At 37.6% G+C, this 19,917-nt stretch overlaps 1 protein-coding gene across 6 annotated transcripts in view; it reads right to left on the reverse strand.

Moving 5' to 3' along the window:
• Crag (DENN domain-containing protein Crag) overlaps window positions 1-19,493 on the reverse strand; it is a 579,187-nt gene extending 559,694 nt beyond the window's left edge. For 5 of the 6 annotated variants that reach the window (XM_068225395.1, XM_068225392.1, XM_068225393.1 and 2 more), the window contains exons 1-2: window positions 19,374-19,493; window positions 18,253-18,530 (exon numbers count right to left, since the gene is read on the reverse strand). In XM_068225395.1, the coding sequence (XP_068081496.1) occupies window positions 18,253-18,454 (202 nt within the window). In that variant the 5' untranslated portion in view covers window positions 18,455-18,530; window positions 19,374-19,493. Of the gene's footprint in view, window positions 1-18,252; window positions 18,531-19,261 lie in introns of all 6 variants that reach the window. The other variant, XM_068225391.1, reaches the window with a different exon arrangement.
• Window positions 19,494-19,917: the final 424 nt, after the last annotated feature.

A 19,917-nucleotide genomic window follows, 5' to 3' on the forward strand; every position in this document is an offset into this window, starting at 1 on the left:
GGAAATTACCCTGCTCACAATCCCAACGGCAAAAGACTGGTGTCCATTTCCAAAAATCACAACCTGCAGGTCATGTCGACCCACTTTTGCCATCTATCCAGAAAGCAAATGACTTGGCGTTCTCCCGTCCAAGCTCTCGGAGAGTTCCAAATTGATCATGTTGCAATCTCCACGAGAAACAGCCCTGAGATTATGAATGTCAAGGTAAAGAAAGGCATCAATGTGGCCTCAGATCATTATATGTGTCTTATCAAATTCAAACCAATTCCCGCAAACACAAGGAAGACAACCAAACAGATCACACGCTTCGACAATGATAAACTTCGGCAAAGGGTCGAGGAGTTCCAGGAGAAGGCTAGACCAAATGACTGTGACTTTAACAACGCCAAAAGTCTCCTTGTTGAGGCTGCCAAAGATGTTGCAGAAATCAAGAGAAGCAAAAAGCATGCCTGGTGGAATGGTACCTGCGAATCAGTCCTCCAAGAAAGACTCAATGCGTGGAAAGAGTACTACTCTACGAAATCAGAAAATGATTGGGAAACCTACAAAACCCAACGTGCCCAAGCAGCTAGGGTGTTCAGAACTGAGAAACGTAAATATGAAAAATCTCTCATTGAAAAGATAGAACAAAACTTTAGGAAGAATGAAAGCAGAGAGTACTACAGAGTCTTCAAACGCAAACTCACTGGCTATAAACCACCATCTCTATGCTTTGAGCGAAAGGACAGCACACTGGCGACGTCAAATGAAGAAAATTGCAGCATTCTGGCAGATTACTTCAAGAATTTACTTAATTGCTCTAAACCGCAAAGCGCCATTGAGACCAAGGAACCCTTACTCAGATACCCAGATTCCAGACCACCCGACAGAGATGAAATCAAGCGCGACATTACCCGTCTCAAAAATAACAAAGCGCCGGGGGAAGTAGCAGAACTATGGAAATATGCCCCAGAGGAACCACTTGATATCTTGCAAAAGCAAATAGAAGAAATTTGGAACAAGGAGACCCTACCCGAAGATTGGAAAATAGCTTTGATCCATCCATTACACAAAAAAGGCAGCATGAAGAACATTAACAACTACAGAGGAATATATTTGCTACCCGTGACTTACAAAATTCTATCACTTGCCATCCTGGAGCGTTTGGAAGCACAAGTCGAACATCAAATAGGTGAATACCAAGGAGGGTTCAGAAAAGGTCGCTCAACAGCTGAACAGATCCAAAATCTCAAAACGATCATCAGATATTGTACACTAAGGTCCAAGCAGTATGTGTCTGTCTTTGTGGACTTTAAGAAAGTGTACGACTCCATTGATCAGGAAGTCCTGCTAAACATCTTAAATTAATTTGGAGTTGATTTGAAACTGCTGGCATTAATTAGAGCCAGCCTGACCGATACAAACTCCAAGGTGAAGTTCCACGGATGTCTCTCGCATTCCTTTGACATCAAAACAGGAATCCGACAAGATGATGGGCTATCCCCGATACTCTTCAACTGTGTTCTTGAAAAGATCATCAGAACCTGGCGGGTGAGATTACAGGAAACCAACTACAGTCCATTGAGAATAGGAACCAAATCCAAGGGGATCGCAACAGACTGCTTAGCATTTGCTGATGATATTGCTGTTCTCTAAAACGACATAGAAACCGCTAGAGCTCAAGTTGAAATTTTAAAGGAAATTGCCGAACAAACTGGTTTGCAGATATCGTTTGAGAAAACAGAAGTAATGACTAACATCAAAGAGGCTCCACCAAAACTCCATACAAAATACGGGGACATCAGCCGAGTAGACAAATTCAAATACCTGGGTGAGATCATCATGAAAAATGGACTGGACAAAGAAGCACTTCAGGAGCGAGTACACAAACTGGAAATAGCCTACCAAACATCCCGCACAATCTACAACAAAAAATGCCTTTCCCAAAACACCAAGATACGTCACTATGAAACAGTTCTGAAGCCAGTAGTTCTATATGCAGCCGAAACCCTGTCTCTAAATGCCAACAAAGGACTCCTTGAAGAACTGGAGAAAAGAGAACGCAAAATTGTGAGAGGAATCTTGGGATCAAAGTACAGAAATGGAATCCATCAAAAGAGATCCAACAAGGAAGTCTACAGCAAAATAGAGAAAATTAACGACACGATCAGAAAAAGACGGGCACAATTTTACGGTCATCTGAAAAGAATGGACGGAAGAAAGTTAACTAAAGAAATATTTCACTTTTTTTATTCAAACCCCAAAACCACAATCCCCTGGTTTAGAAATACCAAAGAAGACCTGCAAATGCTACATATCTCAGCTGAAGATGCCCTTAACAGAGATCTCTTCCGCAAGAAAATATTGACGAACGGGCTAAACCGAGACGAGCAACCGAAAAGAAGACACGGTGCCCCTTGGACAGAGGAGCGTAAGCAGGCCCACTCACAAAGAATGAGGGAAATTTGGGCTCTAAAGAAGGCCAAGTTCAGTGTCAAATGCAACAAGACTTAACGTGGTCCTTAATGGCCGCAGCGAATTATATAATAATAATAATAATAATAATAATAATATAATAATAATTCGAGCTCGATATCTGCATTAGTTACCCATGCATGAGAGAACAGTGTTTTCAAATTATACCTGTTATCGCACTTGCGTCAACCTAGACTCACTACAAAGTTCTTCTCTTATTATGTTAGGACAAGTGATAGTGTGAGAAATAAAGTCACTGGTAAGACCCCAACTAGAGTATGGTTCCAGTGTATGGGACCCTCACCAGGATTACCTGATTCAAGAACTGGAAAAAATCCAAAGAAAAGCAGCTCGATTTGTTCTGAGTGATTTCCGACAAAAGAGTAGCGTTACAAAAATGTTGCAATGTTTGGGTTGGGAAGAATTGAGAGAAAGAAGAAGAGCTGCTCGACTAAGTGGTATGTTCCGAGCTGTCAGCGGAGAGATGGCGTGGAATGATATTAGTAGACGAATAAGTTTGAATGGCGTTTATAAAAGTAGGAAAGATCACAATATGAAGAAAAAGTTGGAATTCAAGAGGACAAACTGGGGCAAATATTCATTTATAGGAAGGTTAGTTAGGGATTGGAATAACTTACCAAGGGAGATGTTCAATAAATTTCCAATTTCTTTGAAATCATTTAGGAAAAGGCTAGGAAAGCAACAGATAGGGAATCTGCCACCTGGGCGACTGCCCTAAATGCAGATCAGTATTGATTGATTACTTTAGGTTTGGTAAATCATCTTACAATGCCTTCTTCGTAAGAAAGTTGGCGACCCAACTGATTATGATTACTTGCGAACCGGCAGTTTGAAAGATTTCAATACAAGTTCGTCCACACCAGCTGCACAAGTCAGGAATTTCTCAGTCTCCTCACAGATTACTGTCCAACAGTTTTCCCCTCAATGATGTGTTCATATCGCTCACCTCTCGTATGTGCCCGATATACCTGAGCTTCTGTTCCTTGACAGTTGATAGAAACTCTTTTATCTTACGTAATAAGTTCAGGACCTCCTCATTGGTCTTCCTTTCTACTAAAGATATTTGAAGCATTCTTCTGTACAAGTACACTTTGAAACCTTCAATCCATTTCTCCAGCAAAGGGCTGAATGTCCAGCCTTAAAAATTGGTAGAAGGGCAGGCAAAACATAGCACCTCAACTTCCGAACAGAGCTAAATGTTGAGATCTCTCAGGGCGCTAACATGCTCTATAATATAATAGATTTTCGGCCAAAGGAGAACCAGTGGGTGATACTAACCGTAAGTTCACTAATATCAACCAAGACATGAAAATTCTCAAAGTTATACAAAAAGGCCCCCTGCTTAGTATTATGGAAAATTGTTCTATCCATCTGGAAGAATCTTTCAATCCTAACTTAAATCTAAATGAAATTTCAGAGAAATGAAACATTTTATTTGACCTTTTAATTCCTATCTTTAGTAATCATGTCTCAAATAAAAAGAATTCTTTCTTTTATAATCTCTTCAAATTCCCCTTGCAGCAGGAGTCTTTCTTTCCGCATCCTTCAGCCCCACCTTAGATGCCCTTTCTCTCCTTCTCCCCCCTCCCCTACACTCCTTATGTACTCCTTTGTTTACATTGCCTGCTTCCTACAATACTATAATCTATTAGCTTCATGGTCCGTATTGATAATTTCAGCACACAGTATGAAGGATGAGTTTTCCACCTAATTAATACTTTATTTTTCAAAGTGTTTAGAATTATTTACATTAAAAACCAGTACCGGTTTAGACCTGGAAATAGGTCATCATCAACTGTTGATGAACCTGCTTAATAGTGATTGTACATAATAAAACATTACTAAAAATTAATTAAACAAGAATGCCTTATTCTAATATAATACTAATGTTAAGATATATACATATGGTACAATTAAAGGGCTTTGACTTGCTGGAGTCCCATTCAAACATCTATGCTGTATGCCAACATTATGTCAAACGAGATATATACACATGGTACAATTAAAGGGCTTGACTTGCTGGAGTCGCATGAATGCCACATATTCCAAAAATTGTATAGCTGAGAGGTTAAAAATAGGGCACAGTTCTTAAAGAACAAAGGGTCACTGAGGTTTTGGTGTCATGTTCAAATATCTATGCATTATGCCAACATTATGTCCAACTGTTGTGTAGATAATCAAGGTGCAGTGACCCTTTGTTCTCTAAGAACTGTACCCTATTTTTAACCTCTCAACTATACAATTTTTGGAATATGTGGCATTCATGGGACACCAGAAATTCAAGCCCTTTAATTGTACCTTATGTATATATATCTCATTTGACATAATGTTGGCATATAGCATAGTTATTTGAATGGGACTCTAGCAAGTCAAAGCCCTTTAATTGTACCATATGTATATATCTTAACATTAGTATTATATTAGAATAAGGCATTCTTGTTTAATTAATTTTTAGTAATGTTTTATTATGTACAATCACTATTAAGCAGGTTCATCAACAGCTGGTGATGACTTATTTACAGGTCGAAACCAGTACTGTTTTTTAATGTAAATAATTCTAAACACTTTGTAAAATAAAGTAATGATTAGGTGGAAAATTCATCCTGCATACTTGTGTGCTTCCTACAAGTCGGTACTTGTTCCCTATTCACTCCTTTGTTTACATGGCTTGCCTGCTTCCTCCAGCAAGTCAGTGCTTGTTCTACATCAGACATTAGAGGTGAGTCTCAAAAATAATTTTTCTCCTTTTTAATTTCTTTTCTGTGTGTTTATTCATTCCTAATTTTGGGTATCATTTCCAGATTTACTTCTTTACCTCACATCATATTATGACAAGAAGATCATAACCGTAATTTTTGTTATTATATGTATTTTAATGTTATAATTATTCCTTTGTCTGGTATACATACGTTTTAGTTATTACATAATCTGTCAATTTTGATTTGGCTGAAGATGGCCACTAAGTGGCTGAAACTAGTCCCAAGACTGATGTAATATCATTTACTTGATATATTATATTGAAAAGGTGGAACCTCTTGTCAAATTTATTTCCTATAACTGCACTTCAATACGGAATAAAAATGAAATTTATAGCTTATAATTCTTCTGAGATGCCGGGACCACAATATCGTTTCCAACTGTGTTAAGCTGAAGCGCACAATAAATACTCCTGAGACCAGAAGAAAATATCAGCGCGCTAACTAGGCATTTGTGATCGAGAGAGTGCATCAAAGTTGCAAGGAACGTGACTCAGTCTCCCAAGAGTTATTTTACTTAAACCTGCTTTTAAGCAACACTCTCTTGCAGGAATTGTGGTTGTCATTCGATCGCATTGCTGCTACACAAGCTGAACGCAAATTCAACCAGATGGCATTCAGGCAGAAATCAAAGGAACTCTTTTTGTTTTTAAACACTGGCTTTATGACGCACCGACACAAATAGGTTTTTTGGCGACAATGGGATTGGAAAGGGCTGAGTGGGAAGGAAGCAATAGTGGCCTTAACCTCAGTCGAACCTTACAAGTTTCTATCCGCAACTCATCTCCTCCCACGAGAACAAAAGATGTCTTTATCCGGAATTTTAACTTGTGCGCCTTTGCGATCTTATGTTTCAGATTATGTTTGAAATATTAGCCAATAGATGTCAGTAGCAAATACACAGGGCCCTTGGTTAGGCTTAACACAGGGATTTATAATGAAAAAGAAGAAAGGTTTTGCTGGTGATGTTCTTTTCAGAAGTTTGTTGACATTGCTAATGTTCGTGTTTTAGCTATTGTAGACATTACATCCTGAAAAAAGAATTCAGAACGAGTCTGAAATAGAGTTATAATTACTAAGATAGTGTTGATGAATTCTCAAAAATGAGCGTTTATGGATGAAAAAGGGAAAAAGGTCAAATTTATACAAGTAAGTATGAAAGCAACATAAGTTTGCAAGTAATCAGCTTCATTTTCCGTATCAAAATCTAATCACTGAGATTTACAATATTAAAATTCTTCCACCGTTTTGATACTTTTTTTATTTGCCTTTTAGCAAATTTTTATTTGTCAACAGTACATGTTTCGTTCCTACTTAGGAACATCCTCAGCTGTTATTAAAGCTTAGGCGAATTGCTAAGATTTTAAACACGTTAATTTGTAGGTACATTGATTCTCTTAAAAACTAATAAAATACCAATTAAATTAAATGATATTAAAAAACAATGTAGGGGTTAGTGTGTTAATGATATGAGAACAGATGATTACATAGTTGGTCAGCTTAAGAACTATGTCTATTCATTTGAATAGTTGTTAAAAAAATTTTCATTTTGTTACATTAAAAATGTCTGTTTGCGGTTAAAAAGTTTTTTAAAATGTTTGTCTTCGTGACACTGTTCAAATTGTTGAATGTTTCTTCTTCCGTTTCTTCCAGGTAAGTTGTTATATATTATGAGTTTGTTTAAAGTGCCTCTGACTGAGTCTAATGTGGAACTTTGAAGCTGATTGCTGATCAATTTTTGGGAAGGGAGCTTCGTCTTAATTTCTGAAATGAAATAAAATAAGGGAATGGGAATTTGTTTGAAAACATGTGTCTTTACGTAATAACTAAATGTATAAAAAAGTTCTTTACCTTGCTAGCACTTCCCATTCCCTTATTTTATTTCATTTCAGAAATTAAGACGAAGCTCCCTTCCCAAAAATTGATCAGCAATCAGCTTCAAAGTTCCACATTAGACTCAATCAGAGGCACTTTAAACAAACTCATAATATATAACAACTTACCTGGAAGGAACGGAAGAAGAAACATTCAACAATTTGAACAGTGTCACGAAGACAAACATTTTTAAAAACTTTTTAACCACAAACAAACAGACATTTTTTATGTAACAAAATGAAAATTTTTTTTACAACTATTCAAATGAATAGACATAGTTTTTAAGGTGACCAACTATGTAATCATCTGTTCTCATATCATTAACACACTAACCCCTACATTGTTTTTTAATATCATTTAATTTAATTGGTATTTTATTAGTTTTTAAGAGAATCAATGTACCTACAAATTAACGTGTTTAAAATCTTAGCAATTCACCTAAGCTTTAATAACAGCTGAGGATGTTCCTAAGTAGGAACGAAACATGTACTGTTGACAAATAAAAATTTGCTAAAAGGCAAATAAAAAAAGTATCAAAACGGTGGAAGAATTTTAATATTGTAAATCTCAGCAACATAAGTGTCAGGATAGATTTAGACTATCAGTATCTATGTATTAGCAGTAGGAATAAGCATCAGAGTTTGACAGAAAGTCAATAAGAGTGATGAGGAAAGCATGGAATGGTATGAGGTCACAAATCAGGATCCAAAACTGCAAACAATTCTAGTTTACAACATAAATGAAGTTTCTATTTATATATATTAATAAATATTTCAATTGTAATAGTATTATTATTTGCTTTATGTCCCATTAACTAATTTTACGGTTTTCAGAAATGCTGAGATGCTGGAATTTAGTCCTACAGGGGTTCTTTTACGTGCCAATAAATCTACCGACGTGAGGCTGACATATGTGAGCACCTTCAAATACCACCGGACTGAGCCAGGATCGAACCTCCCAAGTTGGGGTCAGAAGGCCAGTGCCTCAACAGTTTGAGCCACTCAGCCCTGCAATATTTCAATTTCAATAATCTTACTGTATTATCAGTTATAACGAATTATGACATAGGCAAGAAAGTGAATCACAACCATTTTTTGTGGATGTAAAATAAATATAGTGTTTTGTGGCATTAGTCCAAACTATGGTGTGGCATGCCTTGTCCCACTTTTGCACAAAAACAGACAGTTGAGCATTTATTTCTTCCAGAATAAATGCATACCTGCAACCTATTCTGATAAAATTAGGAATGAATGGCTTATTTATGCTTAACTACTTATGTTTATGGAGTGTTCATGTTTGTCAACAATAAAAATACAATCACGAAAATTAACTACGCTCACAACCAAAAGATACCTCACTTAACAAGGGGTAATTAAGGTACAGCCCTAGCATTTGCCTGGTATGAAAATTGTAAACCACCAAAAAAAACATCTTCAGGGCTGCCGACAGTGGAGTTCAAACCCACTATCTCCCTAATGCAAGCTCACAGCTGCGCGACCCTAACCGCATCGCCAACTCACCTGGTGCCTCAGAAACAGGCAGTCTCTCACACGAGCCCTAATGCTAGTAAAATTGTCATCAATCTTTCCAAGAAATCCTTGGGCGAGAACCAAATGACAGTTCTAGCTAGAGGACTTAATTTTGCTGTCGCTCCCTCTAAAATTCTGACAGGATTCAATTACTTCCGTTGAGTCAGGCATCCACAAACTACCTATGGATGAAGCAGAGGAAGTATGACAGGAATGTATGAGACTGATAAGGTCTGCTGAGACACCTGTCCCCACTTCAACAAGAGGCAAGAGGAGAGCTCTGAAGGAACTCGAAGATGTTTCTGAACTGACCATTCTCTAAGCCAATAAAGGTAATGTGATGGTGGTAATGGACACGGATGAGTATAAGAACAAGATCTCGGCTATGTTGTCAGAGCCTGTTTATAGAATAAGCTCATGTGACTCTACCACTCACGTACCCAATACCACTGTGAAGCTCTTAAGGCAGTCCTCAATTTCTAAAGAGAAGGTTAAGTATCTGACTTCGGGGGGACATGGTGCAACCAAAATTATATGGACTACCAAAAATCCATAAAGAAGATGTTCCCCTCAAACCAATAGTTAGTGCGACATATTCTCCTACACATGCTCTGGCTAAATATCTAAGAAATTTGCTTCCAACACATATAGGACGTACTGAATCATACATTAGGGGCACTCTATATTTCGTTAATAATTGTCAACCATAACCTTACAACCCAATGCACTTCTGTTGAGTTTTAATGGGGAGTCCTTGTTCACTTAAATGCCGACTGACTCAGTGATATCTCTCATTGAGTGTCTGTTCCCTGAGAACATCACTAAACTATTTCACCACTGCATGACTTCCTGCTATTTCTTATGGGATGGGCAATTTTACGAACAAACAGATGATGTGGATATGGGGGTAGTGGCTAATTTCTTTATGGAGCATCAGATTTCTTTGGCTTCTGTCAAACCGATCGGTGTTCTCCCCAGAAATTTTCATCAGCCGGGTGTCAGGAATGAGTAGCTGGGCGAGAAATAAGGCGTAAAAAATGGATATGATAAAATTTTGGTTTATTCCCCTCGGGGCATTAATAATTACAAACAGGTAATATTTAACTTCAAAATTTAAAACTATTTTAGTGTTATCACAAACAAGACATAATAGAGTATTTTGAACTTCTAGTGTTCTACTGTTCGTTCATAAATATGTAACACACGGGTTTGTGACGTCATGCGGAATCACATGCGATTCCACGCTAATCCAGGCACCACTTGTGCACGACACTATGTGGTAGTCAAACTAAACCCTGATGTAATTGATGCAATCATTCGACAATATTGAAGATTTGTCATTTAAATAAAACAGTTTTACAGTATTTACATTTAAATTTAAAACACACAACGGCTCAAATATATATTAATATTATGGAACTAGCACAGGTTAGCCGGGCGTTCCGTTAAAACAGCAGGGTGGTCCGCCCGTTAAAAAGGTTCTAGGGAGAACACTGCCAATGATTTGGTGGAGGTATGTTTACGATACATTTGTGGTCTGAACCATCCTATGAAACTTCATCTATTTCCAAACCACTTAAATCAGCAGCATCTTTCAATTAAATTTACTATGAAGATGGAGTTGGATGGATGCCTTTCTTTCTTAGATGTTCTAGTAAGAAAGAAACCTGACGGCGGGTAAACCGTCTATCATAAGCCTACCCACACAAATCACTGCCTCCATGCAGATTCTCACCACCATCTAGCACAAAAACCAGGGCTTTCTCATGACACTCACCACACGGGTAAAATGAATTTGTGAGCCATCAGCTATCCAGGAGGAGATGAACACACTCAAAGTCACATTCACAGGTAATGGTTAGGATGATGTACAAATTTACAGAGCCCCAAATCACAGAGGAACATCTAAGCAAAGCTCACAAAATTAAGAAGTGAAGAGAACTGCCTACCTTCCTTTCATGCACACCACCACAGATCGAATTGCCAAGACCCTCCGCAAGCACAATATAAAAATAGGGTTCAAACTGTTAGTATAATTAATAATACACCATGGAGTGCATAAAATACCCTGTACTCACAGCAAGGTATACATTATCCAAGCATGCAGGTCCATTGGCACTCATACCAAGGAACACCAAAGAAATATCCCCCTCAACCAGCCACGCATGTCAGAAATACCTGAGCATGCCCTGTTGTTGGGTCATGATGTCATGTTCCAAGACGTGCGAGATTTTACCTACACTACACACTACAGGTCTAGGATTACACGGAAATCTGTAGAATACATAAATATCCTAACAATTTCAACAAAGACACTTGGCTATCAATTATAGTAATATATGGCTGCCAACCATGAAGAATTTACATGTGCTTTCATTATTGTAATTTTGTTTTTTTGTTTTCCAAATTCGTACTTTCCTCATCACCAGATGGTTCACTCTAGGCCGGGGATGACAAACCTTTCCCGACAAGAGTGTCCTTTAAAATTATCATGAAAGCCCCTTATTTGACGACGATTAGGTATTAGATTGTATTAGATAAAAATCCATTTGACTGAATGTTTTATGTTTTTATTTTGCAAATATTAATGAAAATTACATTTTTTAAACAGATAAATTTTCAGGAATAAGTTATATTTTTGCTTTAATCTAATAAAATTTGTAAAAAACATGGCCAATGAATTAACTGTGACATACTGTATTTCCTTATTAAAGCATAATGTTGAAATATGCTACGTTGGAAGATTTTTTTTACCTACTTATTACATGTTAAAAACATTAAAATGTGTTAGTATGTTGTGTGGCATGCCACAGAAGTTGTGGTCACGTGTCTCCTAGTGGCAAGTTCGCCATCCCTGCTCTATGCTATGTGCTATGTGGCATACTTCCATAACTTGTGTACACCTGTTACTGTATCATACCAGCCAACTTTTAGAAATCAAAAATCCTGCTCTATGCTATGTGCTATGTGGCATACTTCCATAACTTGTGTACACCTGTTACTGTATCATACCAGCCAACTTTTAGAAATCAAAAATAAGATTTTTGATTCATGGATTTTATCGCGTATAATGCGCCATGTTCTATGATGAAAAAAGGCCTACACTTACAAGGTGAACTGACCATTAAATTTAAAATCTCAAACTAAGAGAACATACAAAATGGTTACAAGAAAATGTAACAAACACAGAACAAAATGCATAATAGTTTCCTTAATTAGACTGTAACACGAACAGAAATTTGATTTTATAGGTATCTCTCAACACTTGGAAATAATGTTTGTTATGTTTTGTGGCCATAATGTGAAGAGAAAATACCAGAAACTGTCACCGACACAGCTTTCTGAAATACATTCAACTCATTCAAATTATGAACTAAGAATGAACAAAAATGCACCGTAATACGCAAAACTACCACACACAAAACAAATCAATATGTCTCATTAACATACGACTTCGACAGGGGGAAAAGCACAGAACCGCAAGAAAAATCACATGGCCTACAACTCCAACAAAACTACGCACAGAAGCGATCTTAACAGCACGTGTACAAGAAACTCAATCTTTCGTCCCGATTAACGGAGTCACTAGCACGCACTAGCCTCTCTCGCTTGTAGGACGATTGCTGTCCTGAATTCCCAGCTTTAAAACACACACGATGCTGTAGAGTGGGAAACACGATATACGAAAACGACGAACGATACACTTACCAAACAAATACAATTGAAAATGAGGTTGCGTAAATTACACAAGCACACAATAATTTAGCCTAGGGGAGGAGTATTGACCGTACCAAGGTTATATTGGTCAAAAACAGGAAGAACTAAAAATAAATTGGAAAATCGGAAGACGAGTTTTAAAAAACGGGAAGTTTCCGGGTAAATTGGAAGGGTTGGCAGGTATGCTGTATTATTCTTACTTCTTTTCACTCCCATGTCTTCAACCTCATTGTAGTACGTCCTTCTTTCCACCCCCACCCATACCCTACTCACACTCGTTTCCCCCTTTTTTGCCACACACACTTTTCTTTCCATCCTCAGCTATATTCTATCCTTGCCAGTCTCCATTCCACTTTATTTTATTTATTTCTTCTACCACATTCGTCCTTGATTCATTTGATGACCTTGCTGTTTACTTTGCTATGCACATATGACTGAACAAGGAACATTTTAAGTGGAGCTAATACAATGTTGTCACCTCCTATTCGGAAGGCTGGCGCACACTGAGTAATCTGGTGATGAACGGGAGTACCACTTACTATAGACCATTGGTAAAACATTCTTAAATTCAAACCTTCAACCTTCATTATTAGAGAAGTCATCCTCGCAAACAGACAAGATTTTCTTCTGATTACACAGAGCCAAATTCTCTGTGAAACGTAAAGAATTTCAACTTGTTTTCTTGACAAGGCAAAAGCCCAAACACTTACTATTATGTCTAGATTAATAGAAATCATATAGCCACCCTGTGCAGAAATTTTTTTCAGGCCATCAATATCAACATTCCGATACTCTAGGCCTACTAGATGGCTGAGTAAACCAAATCTCCCTTATTAGATGTCTATAGCCAAGTTTCAATGAATCTCAACGGGTAAACACTTAAATTTTTTAAAGGTAATCTAAGTACCCACAACATAACTGGCTGGAATAACCGGCATGTTATTTTACTACACCAGGCACTTCTTGAGCCGCATATGTGGGAAAAATACAACAGGATGGGAAAAGAATTCTGAGATGTAATGCCATTCATACCATTTTCTCTCATCAAGGGCCTCCGAAAAGAAGGAAGCCTCTCATCACACGGAAACCTTACAGTCCAAAAATGAAGTAATATGCAGGAAGAGAGGAGAATACACGTTAAAATAGGAACAAAATAATGGGTCCACCTATTCAATACAAAAATGTCTACAATAATGAAGCTTTTTAAACTTGATCGAGAATACACGTTCTAATCTGCCAGACACTGCAGTGGCAGGTACGGAAGAGGATGCTGCAATTTTGAACTCCAATTGCTTCACCGAACAGGCCTGCAATAGCAAGTTGCAGCCTGGCTCATTCAAATACAGACTTTTTGAATACAAATACAGACTCTTTGAATGAGAAGTTGCAGCGGTACGGAAACCATTACAAAAAGCTTGAGAAGCAAAATCTCAGACTGAAACACACATGACCCAAATTTAAACGCATTATCAGACAAAACAAAAATTATATGCACAGCGTAAAGAAACACCTGAGAAAAGTGTTCAATAGTGGTCAGATTTGTTTATTAAGCAGGAAAACGATATTTTGGTCAAATTAAAATTTTCTTGGGGAAATACAGGCTATGAAGATCTTTTAGGGCAAAATTATCTGCTTCCTTCCCTACAATCCCTTCATAAGAAACTGCAGAATATTAATTTTCAGCCTAGCATTCTAAAGGGTTTATAAACATTGTTAGATCCATAGACCTTCCATCAACTTGATGATGATAATTGTTTAAAGGGGCCCAACATCTAGGTCATCAACCCCTAAGTCCAAAATTCATCCACTGACTAGAATTTAAAATGTGATGATGAAGAATGAAAGGATAAATATGAATTCAAAATAATCAGCGGAGCCAACTCACAATACTGAAAGTTAAAAATAATTCCAAAATCGATCCACTGGCTAGAATTCAAAAAGATGACGAACAATGATTATGAACTTAAAACAATCAGTGGATCCGACCCACAATGCCTCACAGAAACTACATTGAAAAATTAGTATGACTGACCAAGGGACTGCTCACAAAGCACAATTCTGAATCTCCGATTCTTGTTGCCCAAAGGAGTCCAAAATCTAGGTCATAGGCCCCTCATAATGGTACTTATTACTAGTAAAGTAGAACCATGGTATTTCTCAAGTTGCAGTAATAAATCAAGAGTAACATACACTCACAGTGTTCCAAACGTTATGGTACTACTCACAAGTATTGTACGTCACACAGGTAACGCAGACCTATGAATTTCTCACATAATGTCGCCACTCGTAGGCAACGCAAACCAATGGTGTTCCTCACATAGGTGTACTAATCATGGGCGCTGGTATTCCCGTGGTGTACCTCGTGCAGTGGGTACTAATCACAGGCAACACAGACCCAAGGTGTCCCTCATATAGTGGTACTAATCACAGGCAACGTCCAACACGTGGTGTTTCTCACAATGGTAATAATCACAGGCAACGTAAGCCCGTGGTGTTCCGCACATTGTGGTACTAATCACGGGTACTGTAAACCCATAGTGAGCCACCCACTAATGCTACTAACCATAAAACTAGTGAGTTTCAACATAGTGGTGCTACTCACAAGTAAAGGCAACCCACAGTGTTCCCTGCATGATGGTACTAATCACAAGTATTATCCGCACACTTTATCTTGGTGCATTTACACCCTAGTGCTGAATCGGTCGAACTCGGCGATCTTCGAGATTCATACTGGCAACCTTTGAAACACAAACTATAAATCACTTAAGCATCGTTGTGCGACATCTGGCGTACACTTTACGTACTAGTACTGTTGTTGTTTACACAACAAAGCCAAAGTATAGAATTCATGCTAGGAACAAGATTCGGATCGAGAAATGTTTTATAATGTTATATAATGTGTATGTGACATAGTTGTTGGCTTAAGATGATAACGGTTTAGAAATTTCATATCGATCGATCATATTCTCGATTCAATTCAGATTTCATTTTCATTCAGTTGGCAGCACCAGGCAGCACTATCGATACCGGGACAGCTCCCTCCTTACTCCTCACCCCCGTACACAAATGCACCAAGATAAAGTGTGCGGATAATAGTTTCATGGTTCTGATTCAATCATCCCTTGGTTGCCCCTTTTAGTCGCCTCTTACGACAGGCAGGGGATACCGTGGGTGTGTTTTACATCTGTGCCACCCGTCCACAGGGGGTAGACACAGAAAAAAAAGAAGGGATCCGCCACTTCGAAAAATGAATTAACGGACAAAGAAAGGCAAGGGCCACGAAGGGCGTGAAAATGAAAGACTCCCTATGCCTTGAATGCTCTAATACCATCGGGGTCGGAAAAGAACAAGAGATGACCAAGGGGTAGTCGAATAGAATAGATGAAAGTGAGGAGCCTGGTACAAGTAAGTGGAAGCAATGCCAGGACTCAGCTAATGGCCCCGTGATCGCCAACCCACGCTCCCAAGTTGAGAGCCCCTGGAGCCCCTTTTAGTCGCCTCTTACAACAGGCAGGGGATACCGTGGGTGTATTCTTCATTTGCGCCCCCCACCCACAGAGGGTCAATCAACTTGAATTGAGAGTTTCCACCTATTCAATACTTTATTTGCCCTGCATGTAATTAGGACTAACACATTATAGGGTATGTTTCGTTCCATATACGAGACATCTTCAGCTAACCATTCATCTACAATTGACAAAGACAATAAATCCTATAAATAACACTTTCTGAAAAACATTTAAAAAAATTTATGTCACTGGTGTTTGCTTATTTATAATAGTTTGCAATGTATCTTCTTCTAATCTGAAAAGTTTCTGTGGTCAATGCTGTTGTAAGATGGTATATTTTATTTTATATTTAAGCTTAAAATTTTCTTAATGTGTTCGCTGCTGTTGCTTATTCTTGTTATATTGGAAGGACATTATAGTTGGCTGGGGAAACTACTCTCTACCATAGCTGAAGTTTTGGTGTTTTCTTATTTTTCAATAAGATGTTATTAGACATGGAGTCTCCCCACTGGTCCTATTAGCTCTTTCAACTGGCCAGCAGCTCGAGAAAAGTAGTCAAGGAATCAGCCAGCTACACGACAACAAGAGATACGGGTACACCAAATCAAGGTTTTGGTGGGAGGAGTGTTGGTGTAACTGCCGGACGTCACAGGATGGTAGTTAATTATTTCTTGCATCCTTGTGATGAAAACAAGAAAATCTATGTCAAACCAGATCCAGTTCACCTTTTCAAGAATGTTAAAGCCATGCTCAGTAATGACAAAGTGATCACAATCCCACAATCAATTGCTGAAGAATCTGGCCTCTGTTCAAATTGGGGTATCTCATGTAGAGGAACTAATTCTCAGTTAGCACCGAAAGTTACTGAAGATGATGTGTACCTCAATAAGATGCAGGTGTCAACTTCAACCACGATAAGCCATTCTGTCAGTAGTGCTCTGAAGTTCCTGGCTGAAGAATTAAATTGTCTAGATTTTTACACTACTGCTTGGTTCGCAAACTTGGCTGAAAAATGGTTTGCACTTATGACATTTTGTAGCAGAACTATGGCATTCAGCAAACACGATTTTGATGCACATAATGAAATTATTTCCTCCTTCAACTGTTTTGTGGACATGTTTTCTATTCTTAAAATAGGAGTGAGAGATGCTTGGAAACCTGAACAAATTGGAATTATTCTCTGCACAAAATCCATACTTGAGTTGCAAGCTATGTTAATGAATGAGTAGGCTACCAGTATCATTTTGTTCTAACTTCCAGGTTCATACAAGATTCATTAGAGAATATTTTCAGTCTTGTAACAGCCAAGCAACCTATCCCTACAACATTACAGTTCAAACAGAACTTGAAGTTGATCATGTTCTCTCAATATGTGAAGGATGTGAGTAAAGGAAGCTATCAGGACGATGATACAGAGGCTCTAACAGATTTTCTTGATTGCACTAAGCAATTAGAGTATCAGCAGAAAGTGCAAGTGCAAGAGCCTGAAATACCTGCTTACAGTATTGTTTCATATCATTTTTGCATGATTTTCTCCTTCCTTAGTATGTACCCCCCCCCCTCTCAGTAACGTGTAACCGATATACAAAATATGTTATTACTAAAGACCACCAATGGACGAGCTATACAAAGTTCGACACGGATTTTCTATAGCAGAGTCCACTCAGTTTCTGGATCAGGAAGTGTACAAATCAGATGTCAGTGTACTTCTTCTAAACAAACACTCGAGATAATTTCATATACAGTACCTTAAAAATGCTGTAATAACTATTTTTATAAGATACCAGTATAGACCTAATCCTGTCACACCCATAGCCAATGATAATCATGTTGTATAATTTCTCACTGAGTTATCTAAACTGAATACCAATAGGGCCTAATGTATCTGCCAGATCAAATAGCCATAGGCCTACACTATCATATACCAAACCAGTGGTTGCATACAATTTAGGATATAGGCTACTTAAAATGAACTCATAGAATTTCAAAGAGTAATGCAGGGCCTTTGTCCCAAGTTACATTTTCTTTCTTTTGCCATACATAGGATTAATCAAAAAGTGCTTTTTAAAAAGTTTAAAATTAAGTAGCCTACAATCCATCTCATGTAATAAATATATTTTCATCCTATTTACTACATTTGTGTCACGTTAGCAGCTGCTGGATGAAGAAACATGACATGACAAATTCTGTTTGCACATTTGTGGGCTCAGAGTAGGCCTACAGTCATCTAACTTCAGTTGTAGCTTGGATCAATTCAAACGTCTTAACAGACCCATTTCATATTCTAGCTTTGACACCCATTGAAGGGACATGGTTGGCTTTAAAAAAAAATATCATGTAATAAAATCTTATTCCCATTGAAATTTGCATGAACATAAATATATTGCATACCTGTTGGTGTAGCAAAAATAGCATCATAGCCATCTGGAGGCTTCTCCCCAAATCCTGGAAAGAATACAGCAACGTCTATAATAGGTGGCTGATTGTGAGTAGGCTTGAGGTGAGTACCATCACGTGAGAAATCTTCCAATGGCTGAGGATTGTCAGGTAAACCAGCCACCACAAAATAATCAGCCACTCGTCTATCATCCATGGTAGAGCAACAATCACCGTAACCACATTTTTCTTCATTCACTGTGATCTTCACTAGTGAATGCACAACTCATCACCTAAAAAAAGTAAAAGTTTACTAACTGTCAATACCTTCAATACCAGTAGGCCTACAGAATTATTTAGTACCTACACACAACATGTAGCCTACAATAGAGCTTCATTCAACTAGTTATAATTCAAAAATTAATATTTTAAACCACATTATTTTAAGATTTAAAAGATTTTTCTAGACAAAACTGCCATAAATGTAATAGGCTTATGATTAATTCTAGACATCATACAAATTCATGTGAAATTAAAGCTCAATTTATATACAAATAAAAAGTTTTCACGAAGAACTGTCAGCGTTAAATAAATACGCTAATAGATAGCATAAGAAGAAATTCCATTAATTCAAATATTAACCAGGTGGGTCCTAATAATAAAGTATTGCAGTTGTATTTCACATTAAACAGGGTGAGCTGGTTGTTTAATCTCAAAAACTTGGATACAAATAGCTTTTCATGCACGGAATTTAAATTAAATTCAATACATCTCCTTAATAATTACATTCTTACAAACACGGTTTCATAAACAACAGGCACACAGACACTCATTACACTAAAGTTCCATTTATGGTAAGGTTATGTCACAATTCTACGATGCACAAACGTAAACAACACAAGAAAAAAATGAATGTTAATTAACCTAGACACCGAAAAAAACTATGCAATACAACTTTCTTAACTGACAACGTCACTACGACTCTGAAACCTTATTCGTTTACAAAGACAAATAAATTATTTACCACTGTAACAGCAGCAGAGTTTTCCCTGTAAACAATATCATTTCAGGATATGAAAACCCATCCTCATGTATTTCTAAATAAATCTCATTTTAGTAGCTTCTTGATTATTTACCTAGATGGACGTCACAATTCTCCATACTCAGTAACCAAAATAAACATAAAAATATAACACCTATTAAAAATATACGCCGCAATTAAACCTTTCCGTCTTTGTCACTGCGGCCATGATGATTTCTACAAGGTCGTGACGTTTAGTTTAAGGAATGGAGGAACTGAATCAATACCGCTAAATTTAAATGTGAAACGAGCCGGCCTTATTGTGCATCTGTGAACTATGTGGACAGAAATGTAAACGATATCACGCTGAGTGGTATAATAGGAGACAGGGGTCTCTTAAGGACTTATGTTGCGAATAGCCTTTAATTTTCATTATAATTGATTTTCTTAATTGCTATTAGCTGCAATAAATATATTATAAATTTAAATGTCACAGGTGAACATCCTAGCAGCATTACTGCCTTTTATTAATAATCATGTTCGTACGTACCGGTAACTCACTAATGTTCAGCGACATATACTGAGGGCTACCAAGGCTAACGGTGAAGCCCAAACCTCAATTCAGAATGATGAACGTCTAAAGCACATTATAATGTAAG

Source organism: Anabrus simplex, chromosome 1 (genome assembly GCF_040414725.1).
Source record: "Anabrus simplex isolate iqAnaSimp1 chromosome 1, ASM4041472v1, whole genome shotgun sequence".
In the NCBI taxonomy this organism is placed as follows: domain Eukaryota; kingdom Metazoa; phylum Arthropoda; class Insecta; order Orthoptera; family Tettigoniidae; genus Anabrus; species Anabrus simplex.